Source organism: Spea bombifrons, chromosome 4, assembly GCF_027358695.1.
Source record: "Spea bombifrons isolate aSpeBom1 chromosome 4, aSpeBom1.2.pri, whole genome shotgun sequence".
Classification (NCBI taxonomy): Eukaryota; Metazoa; Chordata; class Amphibia; order Anura; family Pelobatidae; genus Spea; species Spea bombifrons.
In genome coordinates this window covers 95,979,484-96,001,795 of record NC_071090.1, presented here as the reverse complement: position 1 = coordinate 96,001,795, position 22,312 = coordinate 95,979,484, and the positions used below count along the sequence as shown (strand labels likewise).

The 22,312-nt window shown below is 43.1% G+C and overlaps 1 protein-coding gene across 3 annotated transcripts in view; it reads right to left on the bottom strand.

Annotated features, from left to right (window-relative positions):
• ADD2 (adducin 2) overlaps positions 1-22,312 on the bottom strand; it is a 32,815-nt gene extending 10,503 nt beyond the window's left edge. For 2 of the 3 annotated variants that reach the window (XM_053465248.1, XM_053465251.1), the window contains exons 1-8: positions 22,189-22,312; positions 4,854-5,074; positions 4,112-4,250; positions 3,573-3,724; positions 3,035-3,115; positions 2,419-2,568; positions 1,634-1,777; positions 1,274-1,372 (exon numbers count right to left, since the gene is read on the bottom strand). In XM_053465248.1, the coding sequence (XP_053321223.1) occupies positions 1,274-1,372; positions 1,634-1,777; positions 2,419-2,568; positions 3,035-3,115; positions 3,573-3,724; positions 4,112-4,250; positions 4,854-5,036 (948 nt within the window). In that variant the 5' untranslated portion in view covers positions 5,037-5,074; positions 22,189-22,312. Of the gene's footprint in view, positions 1-1,273; positions 1,373-1,633; positions 1,778-2,418; positions 2,569-3,034; positions 3,116-3,572; positions 3,725-4,111; positions 4,251-4,853; positions 5,075-10,642; positions 10,712-22,188 lie in introns of those variants that run through there. The other variant, XM_053465249.1, reaches the window with a different exon arrangement.

Here is a 22,312-nt window from a genome sequence, read left to right as displayed (position 1 = left end):
GTTGCCATGGTGATCATAGCGATGGAAGATCCTTGTTTCTGCTCTGCCATGTGCTTTGTGCCCTCTACGTGCCATCGGCATTTTTTAATTTTTAAATAATAATAAATAAATTAAAAACTAACTGTCCCAAAATCTGCTTCGAATTTCGATTTCATAGACGTCTTGTATATCCTTCTGTCTATATTATATTATAAATATCTATATATATTATATATATATTGACCATAATGTCTTGGCTGCTGGTAAATTATGGGCTAGGTGGGATCTTGAGTATGCACAGCACTGATTGCGGGATTTATGTCCACATGGTCGGGGGCTGCTTCTTATTACGAGGAAAGTCCTCTCTGGATGCATAATATCGATGTTGTATCGTTTTTAATGAATGCGCCAAGGCTTATTACCCCATAACAGGTACTTATTGAACCTTAGTGTGTCCCACCTGAGATATTAATAGTATATGCCAATCAGCTGTTCCTTATGCCCAGTTCAATGATGTCCTCACCACGCCGCAACTGACTCGCAACTTCCTCCAAGTCAACATAATGTGGGTTTAAAACCATTAAATACCAACAGCACCATACACTTCAGTGGCCCCACCATTATGTTTGAATATATTATTAATACAAAATATGGATGATAAATAATAGATGACTAAGAGTGAGTGAGGAAACATGTCAATTAGCAGTGGTAATATTTATAATTAATATGATCTCCTATCTTTCCTAATGCATGGGAGTCTGGTTTTGGAACTGCAGCGGCATTTAAAACACAATGCGAGATGGACAGGTTCGCTGGGTATGAATGTTTCATATTGTTCTACATCCACAAATAGTGCCATATACAATTACTAGAATAATTATGAAAATGTCATAAAGTGACATAAAAAAATCTCACCTCCCAACATTTTCAGGACAAAAACATTTTTTTTTAATTAAAATAATTAGTGATATAAAAATAATATGAAATAAAATGTTTTTTGTCCATATAAAATTTTAAGAGTTGTGATGGAAGAGGAGGACAAACAATGGCAGAGACATAAGAAATGTCATAATAATAATGATATTACCCAAATTGTGAAGAGCCAGTAAATAAATGAATGTTCCCCATCATCTAATGTCATTGCGAGAATAACTTGTACTTTAACGATATCACGTCTGAGCTAATTTCTCATCAGTATACTTATTGGCTGTTATTGACAAAATAGCCAACGCAGAAAAATATGTCACACTTTTCAGGCGTTTCTTTTGGAACCAATGGCAGTGACTCCACTTACCTGAATTTCACAAGCCTCCTGCAGGTGGAAAATTTTATAGAAAGCTTCTTCCACTGTTTCTCCGAGCGCCACCACTCCGTGATTCCTCAGAACGAGAATCTGATCAAAGAAAGCATAGCCACCATGGGAAGTACACCAAAAAACAGATATAATATAAAAAAAGTCATGTATGGAAACAATTAATAAAGATGTAGGGATAATTAAGATGGCTGCTCTGATAAGGGGATTTTAATAAGTTTGTTTCGTGTGCATAACTGTGAAACGGAGGACTTGAACAAAAAGTGACAGGTCCTTGTTTAAAATGGATGACCGAGAGGCTTTGTAAGACCTTTGAAAGGTTGTTCCGGAATGTGGCCTCACCTTGCATGTGGGTCCCAGACACTTTTGGAGTTCAATTCTGTCTTTTTCCTCTTCCATGTCACCATTATAGTCATAGTAGACCACCTCCCCAGCCAGCAAGGCGTCATGAGAGATGGGCAAGAGACCACATTTCATTGCTGACACCTGTAATTCATAGACAACGACATACCTAAGAAAAAGGGTGAATCACTACTTTTCATTCCTACGCATTGCAATGTTATGCGAATGCATGCAGCTGAGGCTCAAAATTTTTGGAGCATTATGATAGATTTCACATGAATAACTGTGTTCAATGTACAATGACTGTATGTGGTCACAGAGGGCTAGACTGGTCAAACTCTATTTCATCCTGTACCGTGAATTATTTATAACCCCCTTGACACAGCCTACCTTCAGCTGCATTTACCTTTTGCGCCCCCAGTCCCCTCTACCTCCATGGTTGGCGTCTCCCACACAATAAAAGAAACACATCGCCTTTAAGAAACAGAGTGCCGGGATATGACATCATCTCTTTTAATGAAGTCTATGAAGGCTGTGCTGGATAGCGTAAGGTGGCGCTATGATCTCCCTTGAAACTGTCCTATTGTGCGGTGGGACTGCCCCCCAACCCCAGAACTGCTGCCGGAATAAGTTAGTTCCAACCCTAGGCTTTCTTGAAACCTGGACGAGCCTGCATTTGTTTGCTTACACAGGGGAGAACCTTATGGTGGAGGCTCTCACAGGCTTATTGCCTCCTAGGCAACCTAAGGTTGGGCAGCACAGAATAAAATAAAGAAAAACCTTACCGCAGTTGTGGCTGCAGTGTGTAGCTGGATGATACATCTCACGTCTGGTCTTGCAGAATAGACGGCAGAGTGAAGGCTGAAGTCATACGTGTCCACCTCAAAGCTGGTGCTACCCGTTTCCACCATCTCCCCCAAAATGTTGACCTTCACCTGCAGGTGACATTTGGACAGGAATGTCTATTGTGGCTATTATTTTTTACAATATTCGGTGATAAAAAAAAAGGTAGGATAGTGACCCTCAAAAGGACAATTGTTCTAAAACAAAAAGTATCAGGATATATGATTTTGGGTCAGCATAAGATTAGGTTCCCCACTTGCATGCCGATGTGCCATGCTCAGTAAAGTTTCATGCATCCTGGAGCGCCCACATGAACTTGCAACTCAGTTGTAGGGAAAGACACTGATGTCCTTCAACTCCAACCCTTGCCAAGTTGTCCTTATGAGACAAGAACCCAAGACATAAGAAACTGAAGGGGGGACCATGAAGTCAGGTTAAGGAATGTAAAATTCCCCTTGCTGGTTTATCTGACAACTGTGGGCAGATTTTATTAAACATATTTTGTTATTAAGTTTCAAAATATCTAACATTACATCTCCAAATGTCCTCGGTACTCACAAGGCTTGAAGCTGTCACCTCAGAGCAAGCAATCCCTCGAGGGCTTATTAAGAAATGGTCCTGTTCTTTATTAACTCTTATCTGAAACAGAAGTAACACGTAAACAAATACACTGCAAAGCTCAAACATATTGAACAGATATCAAATGAGGATTAGACCCCCGAGGTTCCTAAAGTTTACGCGACTTCAAATCTTTTACATTGGCCAAGTACAAGGTACTTCTCCATCTCCTCTGTGGCCACTATATCTTTATCCATCTTCCTTATTAAAAAATATATACAATACCTCTAAGATTTAGTATAAATGGCTAAAAAAACATCCAGTTCTAACATATCTTCCTGCTACATGTCTTAATTCCAACAGGTAAAACAATTCTACTGTGCCTTTGTTAAGCTACAGCTTTACATTCAGTGGAGGAGCATTCACAGTAAAGGGGAATTGATTTGGCATTCTTGCTGTACTTGTGCTAAAACATCATTTGAGTCCTCCACATATCCTTTTTCTACCATTTTTCTCTAGCTATGGATAGTTCTCCTACCGAAGCAAATGTTCCACTGAGCTGAGCCCATCCATAGACGTCGAGTAGTCTGTATACACTGGCAAGCTTGCATCTCATGAGCCTCTCACCCTTGGCCAGTGGAACAGGATCGTTGCAGTGAATGTCATTGATAGGCGTCACCATTGAAGAGTCTAGAAAAGCAAAAAAAAAAGCTCTCATCTAACATTAACATTAGAGACATTTATCCTTTCAGTTATCAGATTATTTATTGCATCACAGCTCTTGGTGGAGCCAAACGCTGGCCTAGGTACTCTGTCTATTCCCACATATGCCATTTTATATTTTGGATTTTATTAGGACTGCAATGTATATCCCAATGTTCAACTATATTAATGGTAAAGCGAAAAAAGTGATGATTTCCAACATATCACAATATAAAGTGATCCCTTTATGACTATTATGACTAAAGAGAGAGCAATTAAGTGTCCCCAGCACATTTCCCCTGTTGGTGGAGAAAGGGCTCTTTCTTTTTTAAGTCTTTTTTAAGTTCAGTTCCCCCAGAAATGTGGGACACGTACTGATGGGACAGGTGGGGAAGGCAGAGGGAGCGGTGCAGGCCATAAAGTCAGCAATTTGCCTGAGAGCCCAGATATTGGAGGAGTTGTTTCCTTTCTTCATCTGTTCCTGGATGAGACTCTCCAGTTCCTCTCTAAAAGACTAAGACACATAGAGAGCATCAATAAGCAAGCAGAAGCGCAATGATACCCATACCTGTAACTGTATAAAAGAGCCGCCTCTGAGTCTTTTCAAATATTAAAACCTTAATTCCAAGGATAGCAACCAAGGAGCTCTAATAACGGAACTTATGAAAACCATGACTTGTTAAGCAGTATAAAGTCCGTCCAATTGTCCGCTACATTCAAGTAGGGGTTTCAGCAGTGATATATCAATAATAAAAAATACCAGCTGGGACACTCAGGTATAATTACATCGGACTAGAAGGAGTCAGCTCCAGACGGCGTGACCTCCAAGAATATGGCCTAACGCTGAGATGGGGTAACTAAGACTTAAAGCTTCCTTGTATGGCAACACACGTTATTTTTTTCTTTCTTTCTTTCTAAGGAAAACACTGTTATGGATGAACAATATCTGTATCTTCATGTTTATTGGAATGTGTATAGCGGAGGGAAATAATGTGATATAATATCAAACTGCAATAGTATGGCTACATGTTGAAATAAAATGGCTAAGCTGAACATGGCAGGAGAGCCTCCCTTGGTTAGACACCCTCAATTGCCCCATTGCAAGACTAACACTCACTGGGCTCTGGAGAATCATGGTCACTCTCTTCTTCTGCTCCATCACATTGAAGTCCTGCCTAAGGTCAGCTGCCATGTTTCTAATACGAAGATATTCTGGATCATCATCTGTATATCGGTCAAAGTATTTCTGCCCATGAGATGGGGGAGAGGAGACAGGATCTGGGGTAGTTTGAGTACTCATATTTGCTTCTTCACGTCTTCCTTCTCCCACATGGACACCTGGGAACAATAACATCTATAAGGTAAGAGAAAGCCTAGACGTATAAACAAACCACCCAATCAGTAACCATGCAAGACTCATTTTCTACAGTCTGGCCCTCAAGATCCAACATGGACTGGAGTGAAACATGCCCATACCCTGAGCTACAACAAATTGTGTTTTTAAATAAAATTAAATGCATGAACCGTTAAATATAATCACTACCACCATATTCTAAACCTATAGATCTCGTTGGCATGACGAGGAAGTGAATTCCTCCTGTTAAGGTGATTATCTTTTTTAAGCTTGTTAGTAAGATTGGCGTAAAAGAAAGTCATCCTCACTTTTAGAGTTATGGATCATGACAGAGTCAATCAAAAAAACGCATAAATGTATACCATTAACCGAAGATAAAGCATCCCATCACATGTAAGATGACAGAGTAGAAGCCTGAAGGTCGATGACAAATCCTTATTCTTCACCAAAACGCTCTTACAAGTGAAATGTTCATTCCAAATAACCTTGAATATTAACAGTGTGATGGGTGTAGAAAGCTACTCTTACGCAGCACGAGCATTCCAGAGGAAACATTGAGAAAGGGGCCGTTCTCTGCAAATTTTGCTCTTCTTCGCTAATAAACTTAGATGACATTAGTGCATCGGGAGATAGTTTCATGTTTGATTTATCTGCATTAATTTTACGTTGCTTCTAACATTTTGTTGTCTCAAAGGCCCCCCTCTCGATTAGTCTCTGGTGCACATGGTAGGGTTAGGATATTCTTCTATGAAAGGCCCCATTCTTTGAGCCCAGAGGTACTCAGAGGCTCCTGTCTTCTCTGCCTACCACGTACAGGATACCTTAATGGTTACACAAGCAGGAGGTACAGGGATGGGTATTCCGGTAGCCGGAGGTACAGGGATGGGTATTCCGGTAGCCGGAGGTACAGGGATGGGTATTCCGGTAGCCGGAGGTACAGGGATGGGTATTCCGGTAGCCGGAGCATGGTAAACATGGCCATGGATTCAAGAGGTACTCATAGTCAAAGATAGCTGAGTCAAACATGGAAGTAGTAGCCCAAACCAGAGGAGAAAGCAAGTCCGTAAATGTAGCAAAGCCAAAGGTCATATACTAGGAATAAAAACAACAAAAGTACAGTGTATGCAGATTTAAAGAAAACCCGGCTCCTTGATTGATTGGAAAATAAGGGTGACACAGCAATCCAACAGATAGTGAGACTTTTGGCATTTCTTTTCTATGCACCCCAATCAATTTATTAATCCTTTTAACATTACAAACAGCCAAAGAGGGGCACTTTCAATTTAGGGGTGTAGCTAGAGGCATGGATAAGGCAGGGTTTTAGTGGGGATTTTTATGTCACTTTGTGACCTTCTGATTGCTGTTTGTGGAAGTCGGTTGTAAATAAAAGTATTTAATTTACTTAGTTCATAAATATATTTCCTGTTACCCCCCCCCACGGCAACACTTCAGCCATCCAATGTTAGGTGTGGTTAGAGGCGGGGCCAGGGACAGAACCATCCACCTACCTTACCCCGTTTACTATATACTGAGCAGAAAGATGGATTATGATGTCATATCGCTGTGCTCTGATTCAATGTGTTGTAAGGGGGCCATGTGTGAGCTGTGATCTAGTTTTTGGGGCACTTAGGAGGTAGGACAGTAAGCTTACTAAAAGCCAAAGACAATGAGATGGGGAGCATGTTGGATGTAGATGGAGCTGAACCACAGCTACTATAATTCCCATTTACCCTCCCTTGTTGCCAAACATCACTGGAGTTGCAGGTGTTTGGGAAAGCTTTTATGTCACTTTTAAATATTCTAGAATAGTATATTCTAGAGTAGCATCAAGGATACATTTGGCTTTAAGTGACAAAATGAACACATCTCCAGCCTGTAAACCAACGCATTCAAAGTGACCCAAACAACAAAAGAAAGAGTTACAAGATTAGTCTGTGTTAATCTCCATCCATTTCTGCTAGATTCACATCTGGACCGTGCGTGAAACATTTTAGAACCTTAATTACTTTCCTGTTCAGCCTCTTGGGCTTTAAATAAATATCCTGCCAGAATGTAGGCTTCCAGCCAAGTGAAAGTGCCTTAGTCGCTTCCAACAGGTCCGCTGCCGAACAGAAGCATCCGTGATATATACGATGCTGCCAGAATCTCGTTACATGCTTGATCGTGGTTACATGCATGTCACGTGGCTCAGAACATATTCACATAACCGGGCCCTTTCGGGTCCATGCACTCAGCTCACTGTTGATCAGACAGTTCATTCCCCCTCCCTTCTCCATCTGAACGGTCTGCAGGACGGATTAGTGGCTGTCACATCCGTCTGCTGTCCCTGAACACCACGGCCACATGCCATTAAAATGCACGCCTCAGCACATCAAAATTATACTAGAAATCTGCCACTGAGCGACTGGCATCAACTTATGAGCCGTGCTGAATGTGCGGTCTGTCGTAATGCCAGAGGCCAGGACCCGTGGGCATTGTAGTACACTTTTCCCTGAACCCCTATGCACCCCTATGTATCCTGACTGCGTATATGTCCTGACTGTATCTGACATTGGATCTGTCTGCTAAAATAAAGGTATTTCTGTCATGTATGTGTTAAATTGTACAGCGCTGCGTAATTTATTGGTGCTTAATAAATAAAAGATAATATTCAAATAATAATATACCCTCATGCACACATCTCACTAGCTCACACACATATGCTGTCTTTAGTCGAAAGTCCCTTTAAAGAACAGACCTCTGAGCTCCCAAAACGTTACGTCTTGTTCTACTTGGCACAAGAAAACGTACCAACATCACGTAAAATGACGAGTTTCTCTTGGGCTAATATGGCAATAAAATAATGAATTTTTCACATGCATGTGCAAACGTATACAATTCTGGCTAAATGGATAACTCAGTTGCACTACAGGGCATTTGTGAAGGACACATGCAGTAAATACCCCAGCCAAACGATTTAGGGCAAAAGGGACTCTGTAGGAAAATGTGCGGGTGCATCTCATTTACTATTTCTTTTAATATTGGCATTTATTTATATATAGTAATAATACGCTGTTTGCCAGGCTAATTCTTAAAGCGGATCTGTTTCTTTTCCCGAACCACAGCAGTTTAAGATAAGAAACATAGGTATTTTTATATGTTTATGGAAGACTCGTATCTTTCAGTAATGACAAGTCAAGGTGTCCCGGTATCAGAGCCACTTGGTTTCTCTCGGGGTATAATGTGGTGTTAGTTTCTGGCAAGTGTATATGTGGTGATATATGGCACACAGGCCTATTCTGCTGCCTCTGGACTGAAGCTACAAGGAGCAGTCATTGTCTTTCAGCTTCACTGAACGTTTACAAATAGGGTTCCGTTAATCCTAATCCATTCCACACACTGTGATGAAGCGCTTGCCAAAGATTTACCTGCAGAAATTATATGGGGCTGTTTTGGTTTGTAGCAAATCTCTCCCCCCCCCCCCGAGATCTTGTCAGCCGTAAAGCGTGAGAACAATCTCACCCTACGTTGCGCTGTGTGTGTTAAAAGGAATGGGTTTCGCAAACCTTTGGTAATGGCAGTGAATCAGTTAATTGAACGCAAGCCCCAATCCTCTTCACTCCCCACCTCCTCCTCTACAGGACCGCAGCATCTCCAGGGTTGCTAGGATACCGAGACTGGAGCGAGGATACTTACACAGCAGGCGCGCATGCATACACACATTTCACAAGGGGAAAGCCAGCTGCTGCCAGCCACACACACCTCCAACTATTAGTGCCAAGACAAGGGACCCCCGGTGCCCCAGCTGCTCCCATGCCACATCTGCTGGGAGGCAGCCATAATGTGTTTACAAATGTCTAGCTAATAGCAGGGCACGAGTCACCTGCGAAAATCTGCAGACAAAAAAAACAGCATCACCCAGAGAAATAAAGAATATTTCCTAACATTGAGGGTTTTATTCAGTTATTAAATATCCTCACTATGTAAATGGAACTAATGGAAGTTAGACAGGGCCTATCAAGGGGTCAGATAATCTGCAGCCTAGCAACATGGCCAATAATATAAACTTTTTTTCTCTCTCTCTCACACACATATATATATATATATATATATATATAAGGCCAGGGATGATTAGGCGGCCCTAGCACTTTAAGGCCGGTGGAGGCCGCATATTACTGTTTTATGCTCACATAGCGTGTGATGGGGCATCAGATCAGATGAGTATAGGTCCGCGGAATTAGCTCCATTGAACAGGCCTCCTGGAGTGCTTCCTCGAAGGGGTGGAGCCCCAGAGCACACCCTCCCCCGATTGGAGGAGTGGGGAAGAGGCCGCCCTCTTAGTGTGTGTCGTGGCCCCACCCTTTTGCGGAAGTACTCCAAGAGGGATTTGCTGAGAAAAATAAGCGTTAGTTCTCTCTTTCTCTGTGAATCTGTCTGCATTAGTCAGGTTTCCCGGAGTACTTCTGCGAAAGGGTGAAGCCAAGGTGCGCTCCACTGGGGCAGCCTCTTCCCCGTTAACCTGTTGGACGAAAGGGTGTGCAAGGAGGCTACGAGAGCACTGGTTAATGGAGCTGATACCAGGGAGAAGCGGACGAAGAAAGAATAACAAGAGACAAGAGACGAAGCAGAAGGTAGGGAGACATTGAGAGAGAGCGTGAGAATGTGTGTGAGTAATGCGTATTTTTTTCTTTAAAAATTACATTTTCTTTCAAATGACACCAAACTATGAGGGTGGGGCCTATAATCGGGACAATACCATATATTAAACTTCATTTAAATTTTATGTAGGAGCTGATAAAGTATGCTAGTGAGCTCTGTGTTCTTCATATAAAGAAAAGCCAACACTATAAAAACGTGGAAACACAGTAAAAGGCACTCGCGCATGCATGATATCCTAACATAATTAAACAATGCGTTTCATTAGCCTTCATTTCAAATAGGCCACGGCGTTGGTTCGCATAGAACGCCAACCAGATATTATCACACCGAAAGTAACAAAACACACGCGGTATGAAGAAACTGGTCTTTCAAGCTCAGGTAAGAGACAATGTATAGAACAAAACCATAAATGTATCAAATATGAGTAAAGACAGGAAAACACAATAGATTTATGAATTGGACAAAAATTATGTGTGGCCATAGTTTGCGTTGGAAAGAAACCACATCAGAATTTATTAATGTCATGGCCATGCGCAGAATGTTCTCCTGGCAGGGACCATCATAAAATCGGAATAGATTTAGATCCGAGGTGATCCTTGGCACAAGTACTATAATGACATCATTTTACACGGAAACATGGCTTCTGAAGCTACGTGTTGCCCCTCCTGCCCCGTGGACGCCTGTGTCAGCTGTATTTGACAGCAGATAATAACAATTTTTCCTGAAATAAGACTCAGGCCTTAATCAGTCCTTGCTCTTGTCTTAGATTCAGGGTAGCTTTATGCTTATACTATGCACCGCTCACTGTGTTTACCTCTACCACTTCTGATGGGAGGCTGTTCCATTTATCTACCACCCTTCCTCTAAAGTAAGGAGATAGGAGACGGTTGTGAGCGCATTAAATGTTTACTCACTCTGTCCGCTTCTGCCATCGATTCAAATAATAAAGTTCCGGCTCCCGGATTCATCTGACGGTTTCACCAGCATTCTGAGTGCTCAAGAACTTTACTCTATCTCAGTTCGGTTTAGGATGCCTCGTGATCTAGAGACAGAGGGAGGACAGATGGCTGGATCCATGAGATAACACCCTTTGCCTCCTCCACCCACATTTTTTTAACCTTCTCGGCAGAAATAAGAGCAAATGACAGCTTGCGAAGGAATACACTTGTGAAAATGACTGGTATAGTTGACTGCTGGGCTACCACATTGGCAACTGAGCTCAGCAGGGTTAATGTTTTCTGTGAATAAGAGCGGGAGAAATGGCCGCTGTAGCAATGCTCTTATTAATTCTTAAGGCGCCATCGTATTCCAGGACACACAGTAATTATGAAAAGAACATAGTGGCACATCTTGTACATATATCAGGTGGTTTTCTGTAGACACTTGGTATTATTTACAGAAAAGTAAATGTTTAACCTTTGATGTGCCATCTACAAGAATCGCTTTGTACTTGGCTGATAAGCAAACAGAAGAGCAGCAGGAACCATCTGGGAGAGACTGCTCTCTTGGTTACGGCTCATTCTGCAAGCCATGGACCGGCATCGGCTGCGGTATCGTACCAGGTGCCCTACTCGGTAGTGGATTCATTGCTATGACAGCGTATCGGTTACCTGGGAATAATTTGTGAGCTGGAATTGTTACTCGGCTCTGTTCTGCTTCTCCGAACAGACATCGCTCAGCAGTAACAGGGCAGACGGATTACTGAGGCCTCGCATTGCAGGCAAAAATGGGATTATTCCAGCTGCCGCACACACATAGAAACACCGCAGCACAGTAAATGGGGAATTGCAAGCTGGTATCCTGCTCTTGGCACAGGTGTGTTACCACAAACCCCACCAGGACCCCGTATACCCCGAGTGCCACATCATGCCAACAAGGATTTGCATTTCACCGACTGGCCACCAACCTGTTGTATTCAGAGCCAATTAATGCTTCCAGCAGCTGTCTCTGGACAAAGGTGTTTCCTTTCCGTGCTCTGCCTTCCCACGAGGAGCCATTGGGGTCACATGACCCATCACATATCCTCACAGTAGCAGCACCACCGATCCCGGCTCCTATATTTTGCGGGTGGCTCATACATGTACAGATGTTGTGAGCCAGGCACTTCAGAATGATGGGGGGAAAACTACCACACCGAGTGCTATCATCGAAGGCAACAACTGCTTTTAGAATGAAATTGCTATGCATATTTAATAAATAAAACCAAAGTTTCAAAGTGTCTTTGCTTTTCCTTTTTGGGATTGCTTAAGAATGCAGGCTATTTATCACTTCTGCCACTAACTTTAAATAAACAATGCTGTCTTTTTCTTAACAGATAACGACGGCATTGGGGTTTATTCACTAATTGCCTGAGGAGTTGTGGTTTCAACTCCCTCACTCCGCTTTTCATCATGAAGGGCCAACCCTGACCCTGTATGATGCACAATACAATGGCTAGAATACATAATGTAACAGGGAGCGCTTGAAGCTCACTAGGGTTGAACCTTCATAATGAAGTTAAGGGAGGGAGTGAAACCACAGCTCTTCTGCAAACCCATTGATTTTACCTCCCTTACAAACTCCCACTTTAGGGAATATAAACAAAAAAAATCAAGAATAGGCTATGAGGAGGAAAACCTTTCTAATTCTTTATCTGCAGACCTGGAGGCTGCCATTGTTGTCAGTCATGTGATATATTTATCAGCTGATTGTTTGCTAATGAAGTCTGTTCCTCCGCAGAATGAATCAGTCGGACATTACTCCAGCCGGATGATTGAGTCTAGAGCTGAAACAACGAATCGATAAAATCGATAATAATCGATAACGGAAATCATCGATAACGATTTCCGTTATCGATTAATCGAGTGATCAATTCGTTGTTGGAGCACTCGGCTCCTTTTACTTACCTCCGCGAGCGTTCCCCGCTTCTGCTACATGCTCTGCCGTCTCCGCCTTCTAGCTACGTGACGGATGTGACGCGTTCCGGAGGTAAGTATTCTGCACAGATCGCACAGAGCGAATCGCTCTGTGCGAATGGAGCCACTCGCACAGAGCGATTCGCACAGAGCGGTTCGCTCTGGGCGAGTGGCTCCATTCGCACAGAGCGATTCGCTCTGTGCGAGTGGCTCCATTCGCACAGAGCGGTTCGCTCTGTGCGAGTGGCTCCATTCGCACAGAGCGGTTCGCTCTGTGCGAGTGGCTCCATTCGCACAGAGCGGTTCGCTCTGTGCGAGTGGCTCCATTCGCACAGAGCGGTTCGCTCTGTGCGAGTGGCTCCATTCGCACAGAGCGGTTCGCTCTGTGCGAGTGGCTCCATTCGCACAGAGCGGTTCGCTCTGTGCGAGTGGCTCCATTCGCACAGAGCGGTTCGCTCTGTGCGAGTGGCTCCATTCGCACAGAGCGGTTCGCTCTGTGCGAGTGGCTCCATTCGCACAGAGCGGTTCGTGAGTGTGGGTGCAGGGCAGAGTGGGGGTGGGGGTGCAGGGCAGAGTGGGGGTGGGGGTGCAGGGCAGAGTGGGGGTGGGGGGTGCAGGGCAGGAGACTGGGTGCAGGGCAGAGTGGGGGTGGGGATGCAGGGTGTGAGTGTGGGTGCAGAGCAGAGTGGGAGACTGGGTGCAGGGCAGAGTGGGGGTGGGGATGCAGGGCAGGGTGTGAGTGTGGGTGCAGGGCAGAGTGGGTGCAGGGCAGAGTGTGAGTGTGGGGGCAGGGCAGAATGTGGGGGCAGGGCTGGGTGCAGGGCAGAGTTAGAGACTGGGTGCAGGGGCACAGTGCAAAGTGCTGGGTGCAAAGTGCCAGTGCTGGGTGCAAAGTGCCAGGGCTGGGTGCAAAGTGCAAAGTGCTGGTGCAAAGTGCTGAATGCTGGGTGCAAAGTGCTGGATGCAAAGTGCCAGGGCTGGGGCAAAGTGCTGGGTGCAAAGTGCTGGGTGCAAAGTGCCAGGGCTGGGTGCAAAGTGCTGGGTGCAAAGTGCTGGGTGCAAAGTGCAAAGTGCTGGGGCAAAGTTTCTTGAACAGTAATAGTCCACCTCTTTTCAGAATGTTTGGGGTTATTTTGTTTCATAAATATTGTGTTTGGGTTCTTGTACTTTGAAAATATTGTTTTTTATTACATCATAACAAAATAAGAATGTTAATGTAAATTTTAAGTTGTTTTTTAACATCCAGTTCATTAAATTCTTTTAAATAAACGAAAAATTTGCATATTGTTTTTTTTATCCGATTAATCGATTAATCGAAAAAATAATCGGCCGATTAATCGATTATTAAAATAATCGTTAGTTGCAGCCCTAATTGAGTCTGAGCCATTCTATTGTTTACTAGACTGCGGCCCACAACAATAAAAGAGCTCCAAAGTTTCATTTGCATTTCTCTAACGCTATCTCAACATGTCTCCCTACCTTCGCTGCTAACATGTCCCTTTCTCCTTGGCTGCGGCCCTGCTCCTTGTCTTGCTTTCTCCTTGTCATCTTTCTTGGTCTGCTTTTACCCACAATTTGTTCCGTTCATTTAGCCTCCTACACAGCAGAGTACACCACGGGGCCAACCTCACCCCAGATTGGAGGAATCCGGGACATGGCCTGTTGGGAGTGCTTCTAGAAAAGGGCAGAGCCAAGTTGCGCCATTGGCTTGACCCGGAGATTGCTGGGTGAGCGCTGCTCCTCCGTTTCTCCGGGTCAAGACCCGAATCTGCCGGGTCGTGGGGTCTTGACACGCCCCGCCTATTTTTCCTTTAAATGGGGCTGTTTCCCGCTGCCGTCAACAGGAACGCCCCCGACGTCAGTGTGCAGTCCTCGCCGCGTCCCGCAAGGGAAGGCTCCGGGTAGCCGGAGCCCGGAAGTTCCCAGGTATGACCATAAGCAGAATGATAAGGATGTGTTTTATAATGATAAGGAAGTGTTTAGTGGACTGGGATAAGACAGCATAGCTGGGACAAATCGCTGATATGCAACCACCCGAAAACATTCTATTACACAAAAAGAAGAACGGTGAAAAAAAGCACCATGTTTTTGAAAAAAGCACCATGTTTTAGAAAAGCACGTTTTTGAAAAAAAAAAAACGCCTTTCCTCAGTAAGAAAAACACTGAACTGTAGGGCTGACCTGGTCCTGAATAATGTAAAGTTAAAATAGCGAGGTGTGTTTCAGAACTCTCCGCATATTAATGATAGCCAAGAGGTCTCTTTAAATTTACATGATATCCCCATTTTAAAGGATTTTAATCTATTTTCTGTGTAGGAGGTGTGCTTGGCTGAACATCTCTTTGCACGGAATATACGTAACAGTCAGTCAGCTCCAACACTCCTCCGGGAACGCTCTGGATGGGGGTCTAATCCCTCTGTACATACACGGAACACACTCCCATTGATTTCAGGGGGAACACTTAAATGCCACTGAGGTGGGACGCCACCGCTTCTACCTAAGTATACCCCCAAATTTTGAACAATGCATATGTAAGTACTAGGTTTTAAGAATACTAGAATGCTCGGCTGTATGTTTCAGTGTAGAGAACAGCCCTGATTGTCTTTTTTCTGTCTCTCAAAGCAAATTGGACTTGTACCTCCCTTCACCCATTCAGTAGGGGAGAGGACACTATTTTGGGAGGTTAATGAATGGCGTTCTGCAATTTGTAAAGCAGCAGGGGGGTTAATAAATACAAATACTTGGCGGTGGCGGGCGCCCGGCTGCTGCTTCATGTGAATAGTCACGCAGTCGCCAAGCACAAGCAGCTACCGTGAGCACACTTTCCGATAATTCTCTTAAAGGGAAACACTCAGACTTTTCTAGGGTGAAACGGGGTCACGTTTCTGTATTCTGTACATACAGGTTCCTCCTCCTCCTCACTTTTAATCACATCTGCTATATCACACAATGGTAACACTGATGGCGCTGTACAATGGGTACCCCCTAGGCCTTTAATATTTGACTAGCATGCAGTTATTCATTTACAGGTTTTCCTTTTCTATGTGTTCTGCAATAGCTTCATAGACCTTGCAGTTCTCTGTTAGGGTCCAATCCACATACTTGTGCACTCCATTTTTAACAAAGTTTGCCTAGTGTGTGCATTTGTATGGATGTCCAAAGATGGCCCCTTTATTACACATCACAGAATCATGTTAGATATATACCATCCATAACATTATGACCACCTGCCTAATAGTGCGTAGGCCCCTTTTTCCACCAGAAATCCCTGACCAGTCGAGACTCCACAACCCCTCTGACCTGTCAAAGTCGCTCGGATCCTTACACTTGCCCATTTGTCCTGCTTCTAACACCAACTTTGGGGGCAAAATGTTCACTTGTGGCATATTATATCCCACCCCCTGACAGGTGCCATAATACTAAGAATATACAAAGATGATCAGTGTTATTCGCTTTGCCTGGCAGCAGCCAGAATGTTATGGCTGATCGATGTATGTTATTACAGATTAATCAAGCTTAGGCCATAGCAACATGTATGAAGCAGTCACATATACAACGGCTCTCAGTGATCAGTGGCATGTTGGAGGCATCGTATGCCAGAGCCCATACTGTTAATGGCTGGTCTGTGATTACCGCTGGTTTATATACACTGTATATTATAAAATATTGAAAAATACATTCACATAATATCTGAGCCAGAAACAATCATGGAAAAGAAAAAGTGTCTGTGCGCTAAGCTTGTCTCAGGCTCAAATAATACAAATGTGTAATACGAGGCCTACCAAACAGGTGTAAGCATACTGCAAGAAACAGTGTATTGGCTGTACAATGTATACAAAAAGCAAAAACTGTCTGCGCTTCTTACCCTAATAAAGTTGGAAACAAATATATAAACATAATATAAATGAGAGGTTTTGGTTATATGATTTGGCCAAAGCCTAATTAAGCTCACCCGCCACGTCCAGGCACACTCTCAATAGGGTGAGAACCTACTCTCACCTCCTACATAGAGTGTGCCTTGACGTGGCGGGTGAGCTTAATTATGCTTTGGCCAAATCATATAACCAAAACCTCTCATTTATATTATGTTTATATATTTGTTTCCAACTTTATTAGGGTAAGAAGCGCAGACAGTTTTTGTTCCCAGAAACAATCATGCAAACTGTTTCTAAACAGGCTGATGGATGCATAATAAAGCGAGGGAGGGCAGGTAGCACAATATATCTCTTCTACTGCTCTCAGCAGCGGGAATCCAAAATAAATCTAGAATGTTGGATCTATACAGACATATACAAAGTTATCACATCTTTACACGTTAGTAGTAGGACAGTAACATTTAGGAGCCGTGGAAGCAGAATTTGAGGGCAGATAAGAACAATTCGATCCATCTCCACTGCCTTATATTATATATTCATTGTCTTGCTGAAAATCAGGGGGAGCTGTCCAAGGTCCTAGAAATCATTTAATACAACCTCCTTATAACATACGCTTACTGCTGTTAATTTCACATCCATAATACTGTATACAGATAATTTAACCCTTAATAAACATTCTTATGTTGATAGGGCTCTTGATGGCTCTAAATGTAACTAAGGTTATATGAAAAAAAGCGTTGTAGGGACTGATTGGAAGCCAACGTACAGCAGAGGCTGTTAGACTAAAATGTTACTCTCAATGCAATATGCAATATTTATTTAGTTTGCTTAGTAGGCCACACAGTTTCACGAGTGCTGCCCAAGCTCATGTCTGTTCATCAACATGCCTGCCTGAGTAGAAGTCGTGATTTCACGGCACTCACCGATTCCACCGATCTGTGATCCACGCAACACACGTGTGCCGGCAATGCCTTCAAACATGACAGTGTTCCTTTAAATTATTCATCCCCCATCACCTCTACAGCTGATAAGCATATATCAGGGTCAAGCGACTTCTAACCCCTCATCTGTTCCAGTACTAAAACTGAATTCAAGTGCAGGTCGCAGGCTCGGTGTTCCATTTAATGTTTTTCAAACAGCGAGCACCAAGTTAAGCAACTAACCCTAATGTTTTGTTATTTATCGTATGTTGAATAAAACACTGATCGTCTCTCTTACAGTGAAATATGAAACCTTTCTCCTGTTTCCCTATAGAGTGCCTCCGCTTGGCAAGTGCCGGCACCCCAACCTGTTTGACCGGCTTCCATGCCAATGACACAGACGGGGCACCTGCTGGGACCTCAGCAGATGGGGGAATATTGTCAGAGCGCGCTGTGCATGCGCGAGCCGATACTCTGCAGTGCCGCTCCAACCATTTCAGGGGAGTTAAGACACCAAGCAGCATTTTGCTTTACTTAACCCCCCCAAAAAGGCATGAGTGTCCCTCTAATGCCTTTCCCCCCCGCTTCTAATGAAAATAAATGATCTGTACATATTCTAACGAGCTCCTTGTCTCCGAGACTCATATAATTACAATAATGGAACAACTCTTCTCGACAGACAGACGTTGTTTTTGAAAACAACTTCATTACTATAACGGGAGATGCCAGAATGTCGTTCTCGTCACCATTTGGCTAGTTTATCTTTAGCGCTGAAGGAATTAACCAATTCATGGTTTGGCTGGAATGGAAGTGCATTAAATCTTTCTCTGCAAAGCGAGCGACTATACACATTCCTGGAGTACAATCCTTTACTCCGGAGCATAACGGCAACGGTCAAACAGAGATATAACACCCTGCAACATGCGCGTTAGAACGGATTGACACATCAGCACCGGAAATGTGAAGACCAGAAAGTTGTTTTTACTTTATTTTTCTTTTAAACCAAATTATGAACCAGAATGCTTTTGTAAAAATGATAAACCCCCCAAAAAAGCAACATATTTAGTAATCACTTTTTTTTTTTTTTTAACCGTAAATCTATTCCTTGGCCCAAAAATGGTATCAACTTTGACTTCTCCCTGCAGAATAATGCATATGCTGGCTGCGGATTAACCCCTTGAGCACAAGGGGTTTTCTTTAAACCCTTTAACCACAATGCATTGTGAGCCCATACATGCGCAGGCTTTGTTGTGAAGGGGTTAAACGGTTTGTCTCAAAAAGCAGAAGACTTTTCTTGAAGAGGATACTGTGCTAAAGAGTCTGGAAACAATCCCATTACGGTCATTAATTAGCAGAGATACAGAAAAGATAAACTATTAATTTAGCAGGACAGATCTTATCTGTCGCTATTTCATATTTTTTAATCAAACCCAGGCTGTCTGCGAGATTTCAAGACGGGCAACAGAAGAAAATGTGTGGTTCTCGTATCTAAAATTAAAAATAATAAAAAATAAAAAGTAAAAATATATTTTTTCCCCTAAATTAACGTGTAAAGCAAAATTAACTCAAAAATATATTTTTAAGAACTTTTTAACCCCTTAATGACAAAGCCCGTATGGGCTCAAAATGCATTGTTTTCAATGGGTTTAGGAACCGCCCATTGTCCTTAAAGGGTTAAACTAATGTACACTAAGACTAACCCAGCTCTATATATGTGTTGTGACCCAGATGACTATACCAGCCAGGGATGGCTTGATTTTCAGGTGCCCTATGAACAGAGTCGCCGATATCGCATAGATTTTATGGGGAAAATAGCATAATTAATAATAATGCCTGGTATGCTGCTCGCTCACTTACCTAGGAGCTAGAACATCATCAAAAGAACATGAGGAACCTATTCCTCTAGAAGATGCTTTTATACGTTTGCCAGAATGTGTACCTGAAAGAGACCTCTGAGGTCCTGAAATCTTGCACAGCTTTACATCTTTTTCTACGCCGGCCAAAATAAAAACCATCAATTTCAACTAAATCATCCGTGTTCTCTTGGGCTCATACAGATATATCCGTTTTTCCATAAGCATTTATCATAATACATTTGAACCCGCCCTACCACGTCTGATGGGAGGCTGTTCCATTTATCTACCACCCTCACAGTGAACATAAAGACACATCTTTATGTTCTAATGCTTCATTTTAAGTTTGCAGCTCCTGAGATGACATCACTGCATATTTCTAATGCTCATGTTTCTAATATTCATAGCAAATTTCCACGGTGCCATAAACATGTGTACATTAAATGATGTGAAGGAACACAATTTGTATAGACCGGCCACATCGCACACTAGAAGGTACCGGTATGATGCAAAGGTTAACGGCACTAGGATGGGCAGTAGGAAGTAAAAGTAGAATTTAATTAATGGGGGTTCATTAAAAACCAGAAAGGCCCTCTAACATCAGGCGAGCAGGCAGGCTTTTATCCACGCTGCCGTGTGGGAGATCGCAGAGGCGTGAACTTAAAATAACCGTGACTCAGACAGCATGGTGACCGATCTGGTAGAGGCGTCCGCTTACGGCTACCTCATCATCGCCACGGTTACAAAATCCGGACCCCTCTATGTAGGCAGAGAGCAGCTATACGTTTGCACCGTTATTCCGGCGATTAACGCTGGATGTAGGAGGAGATCTCTAACGTTCGATCGCCATCGTGTTCCCTGCAGCAGGGTGCGACCTCCAGGCACCGAACACACACACATTGTAGTTGCTTTTTAATCGGCTCTTCCATACAGAGCATTTATAACATTAACGCCAAGTAGCAGATTCCTACTATCTAATATAACTCATTCTAATCCCCCCACCAGTGATCAATCTAACCCTGCATGGATTTACATTTTAACTCTTAAATAATCATATAGATTACAGGTAAGCTCGTTGAGCAGGGATCTCCTCACCTGTTGTTTCTGTAAGTCTGTTATATACTACTTGTCATGTCCTGCTTACTTGTTGTACAGCGCTGCAGAATATGATGGCGCTATATAAAATAATACACAGTTAGTCATGTAACTTCTCTGTATAATCACTCTCCAACTACTCCCCATAGCACCAATTTATTTAAATGTATCTAAAGCTTTATACGAGGAGCAGCATGCCCCATATATAATATTCTGCCCGTTTCCCTGCTCTCCGTGATGATTGGGATACTGTATCTCTGGTGGCCCATTGGCTAGGGGAGTGAGACCCCTTTCCTCCTCTGGACGGATAAAGAGTGTTTGGTGCTATGGCAAGTAGTTGCAGAGGACGGTTATACAGAAGAGAAGGTCACGGACAGGCACTTCTATGGGTGACCAGCAAAGGGCCAATTAAGTGTGATCTATACCATAGGAGGCCAACAAATCCCTACCATCTGCATCAGATCATTTACACATTCTTCTAACACCATTACTCTACAATTGTTCCATTTTACCCCTTTTTGTTTGCTGGAAGAAACAGTGAAAATAATGGCAGCCAACAGATGGTATACCGGCCATCTCCACTAAGACCCCTAAAGGATTTGGAACACCCGGGGTCAGTAACGCCCAGGCCGGCCGCAGACAGAGATCGCCTCGGCAGTCCACACCCAGCCGCGGATGCACATTAACCCCCTGCATGCCAGCATGCTGCAAACTACAGTACACTTAACACTGTCTTTCAACGCAAAAACACATAACATTTCTAGGTGAAAATTATATATATATGTATGTACGTACACAGAGACACATGCTTACCCATATAAAGTTCATTAACTGGCACACCAGATTATATGCTAAAGAAAATGGAAAAAATGTAATCAAACAAAAAACATCAGAAGCAGAAAAAAAATTGCAGTTTCCTTGTGCTGAACCTAGTTATTTGGTTTGACAAGGAAATACATTAAATACGCAGAATACTTGCAAATGTCTGCGTTTAACCCTTTCATTTCCTGAATTTTCTTCTTGTTTAACCCCACAGTCCCCAGCTCTGCTAAATGCCCCGCTTCTGTAATTCTCACAGGGCAGCTGATGCTGTAAACTGATTGCTACAGTAAACAGGTCACTCCCTTGCAAACCCAAATAGACACCTGTGCATTGATTCCTCAAACTGTCCAGACATGGAAGGGATCTTATTTATATATAAGTCTTTATATAGAAATGTATATATTTAATCCTCTATTACATATAAAATAGAGACTGCCTATGCATGCATAGACAGCATTTTATATTTCGCTGTTACACTTCTTTTTGGTGGGCAAACACATATATTGGCAGATGCCCACTTACACTGTTTAAAGTGTAATCTACGTGTAATCTATGCAGCCCGTCTTCCCATCACGCAGAATACACTGCTGTTTGTCCCAATATCATCATAAAATAATATTTTATTACAGGCTTTTCTTTCTGCAGCCCAAATGCTCTCCTGTGGCCGGCGTCAGAACTGCAGCCTTAAGGCAATCTCAGCAGGATGCTCTTACATCCATTATGTTGACATTTCTATTTGTACGTAAGCCATGAAACGACATACACCTACAAGGAGGTGAAGCAGCCATTGAAGCGATCCGCGTAAAACATAAGAACCTGGTTGCTATTATATAATCGCGCAATGCATTCATTTATTAACGCAGGTCTGCCTGAAAGCATCATGACATGATGAATACATTCCTGATCTGCAGCAGAAGCCTGTGTAGTAACCTGCGCACGATCGCAGATGGATTTTACTGTAAGGCAGAGGAGTCTGAAGCCACAGCGTGATAAGAGACCTACCTTTTATGTTGTGCGGTGGGAAGGTTATCTCTCGCAGGTTGGGGATCCCATGCTATCTCCCGGCTGATGGTTAGATGGTTAGAGAAGAGAAGCCCAGCCCTCTCTCGGTACAGCTGGCAAACAA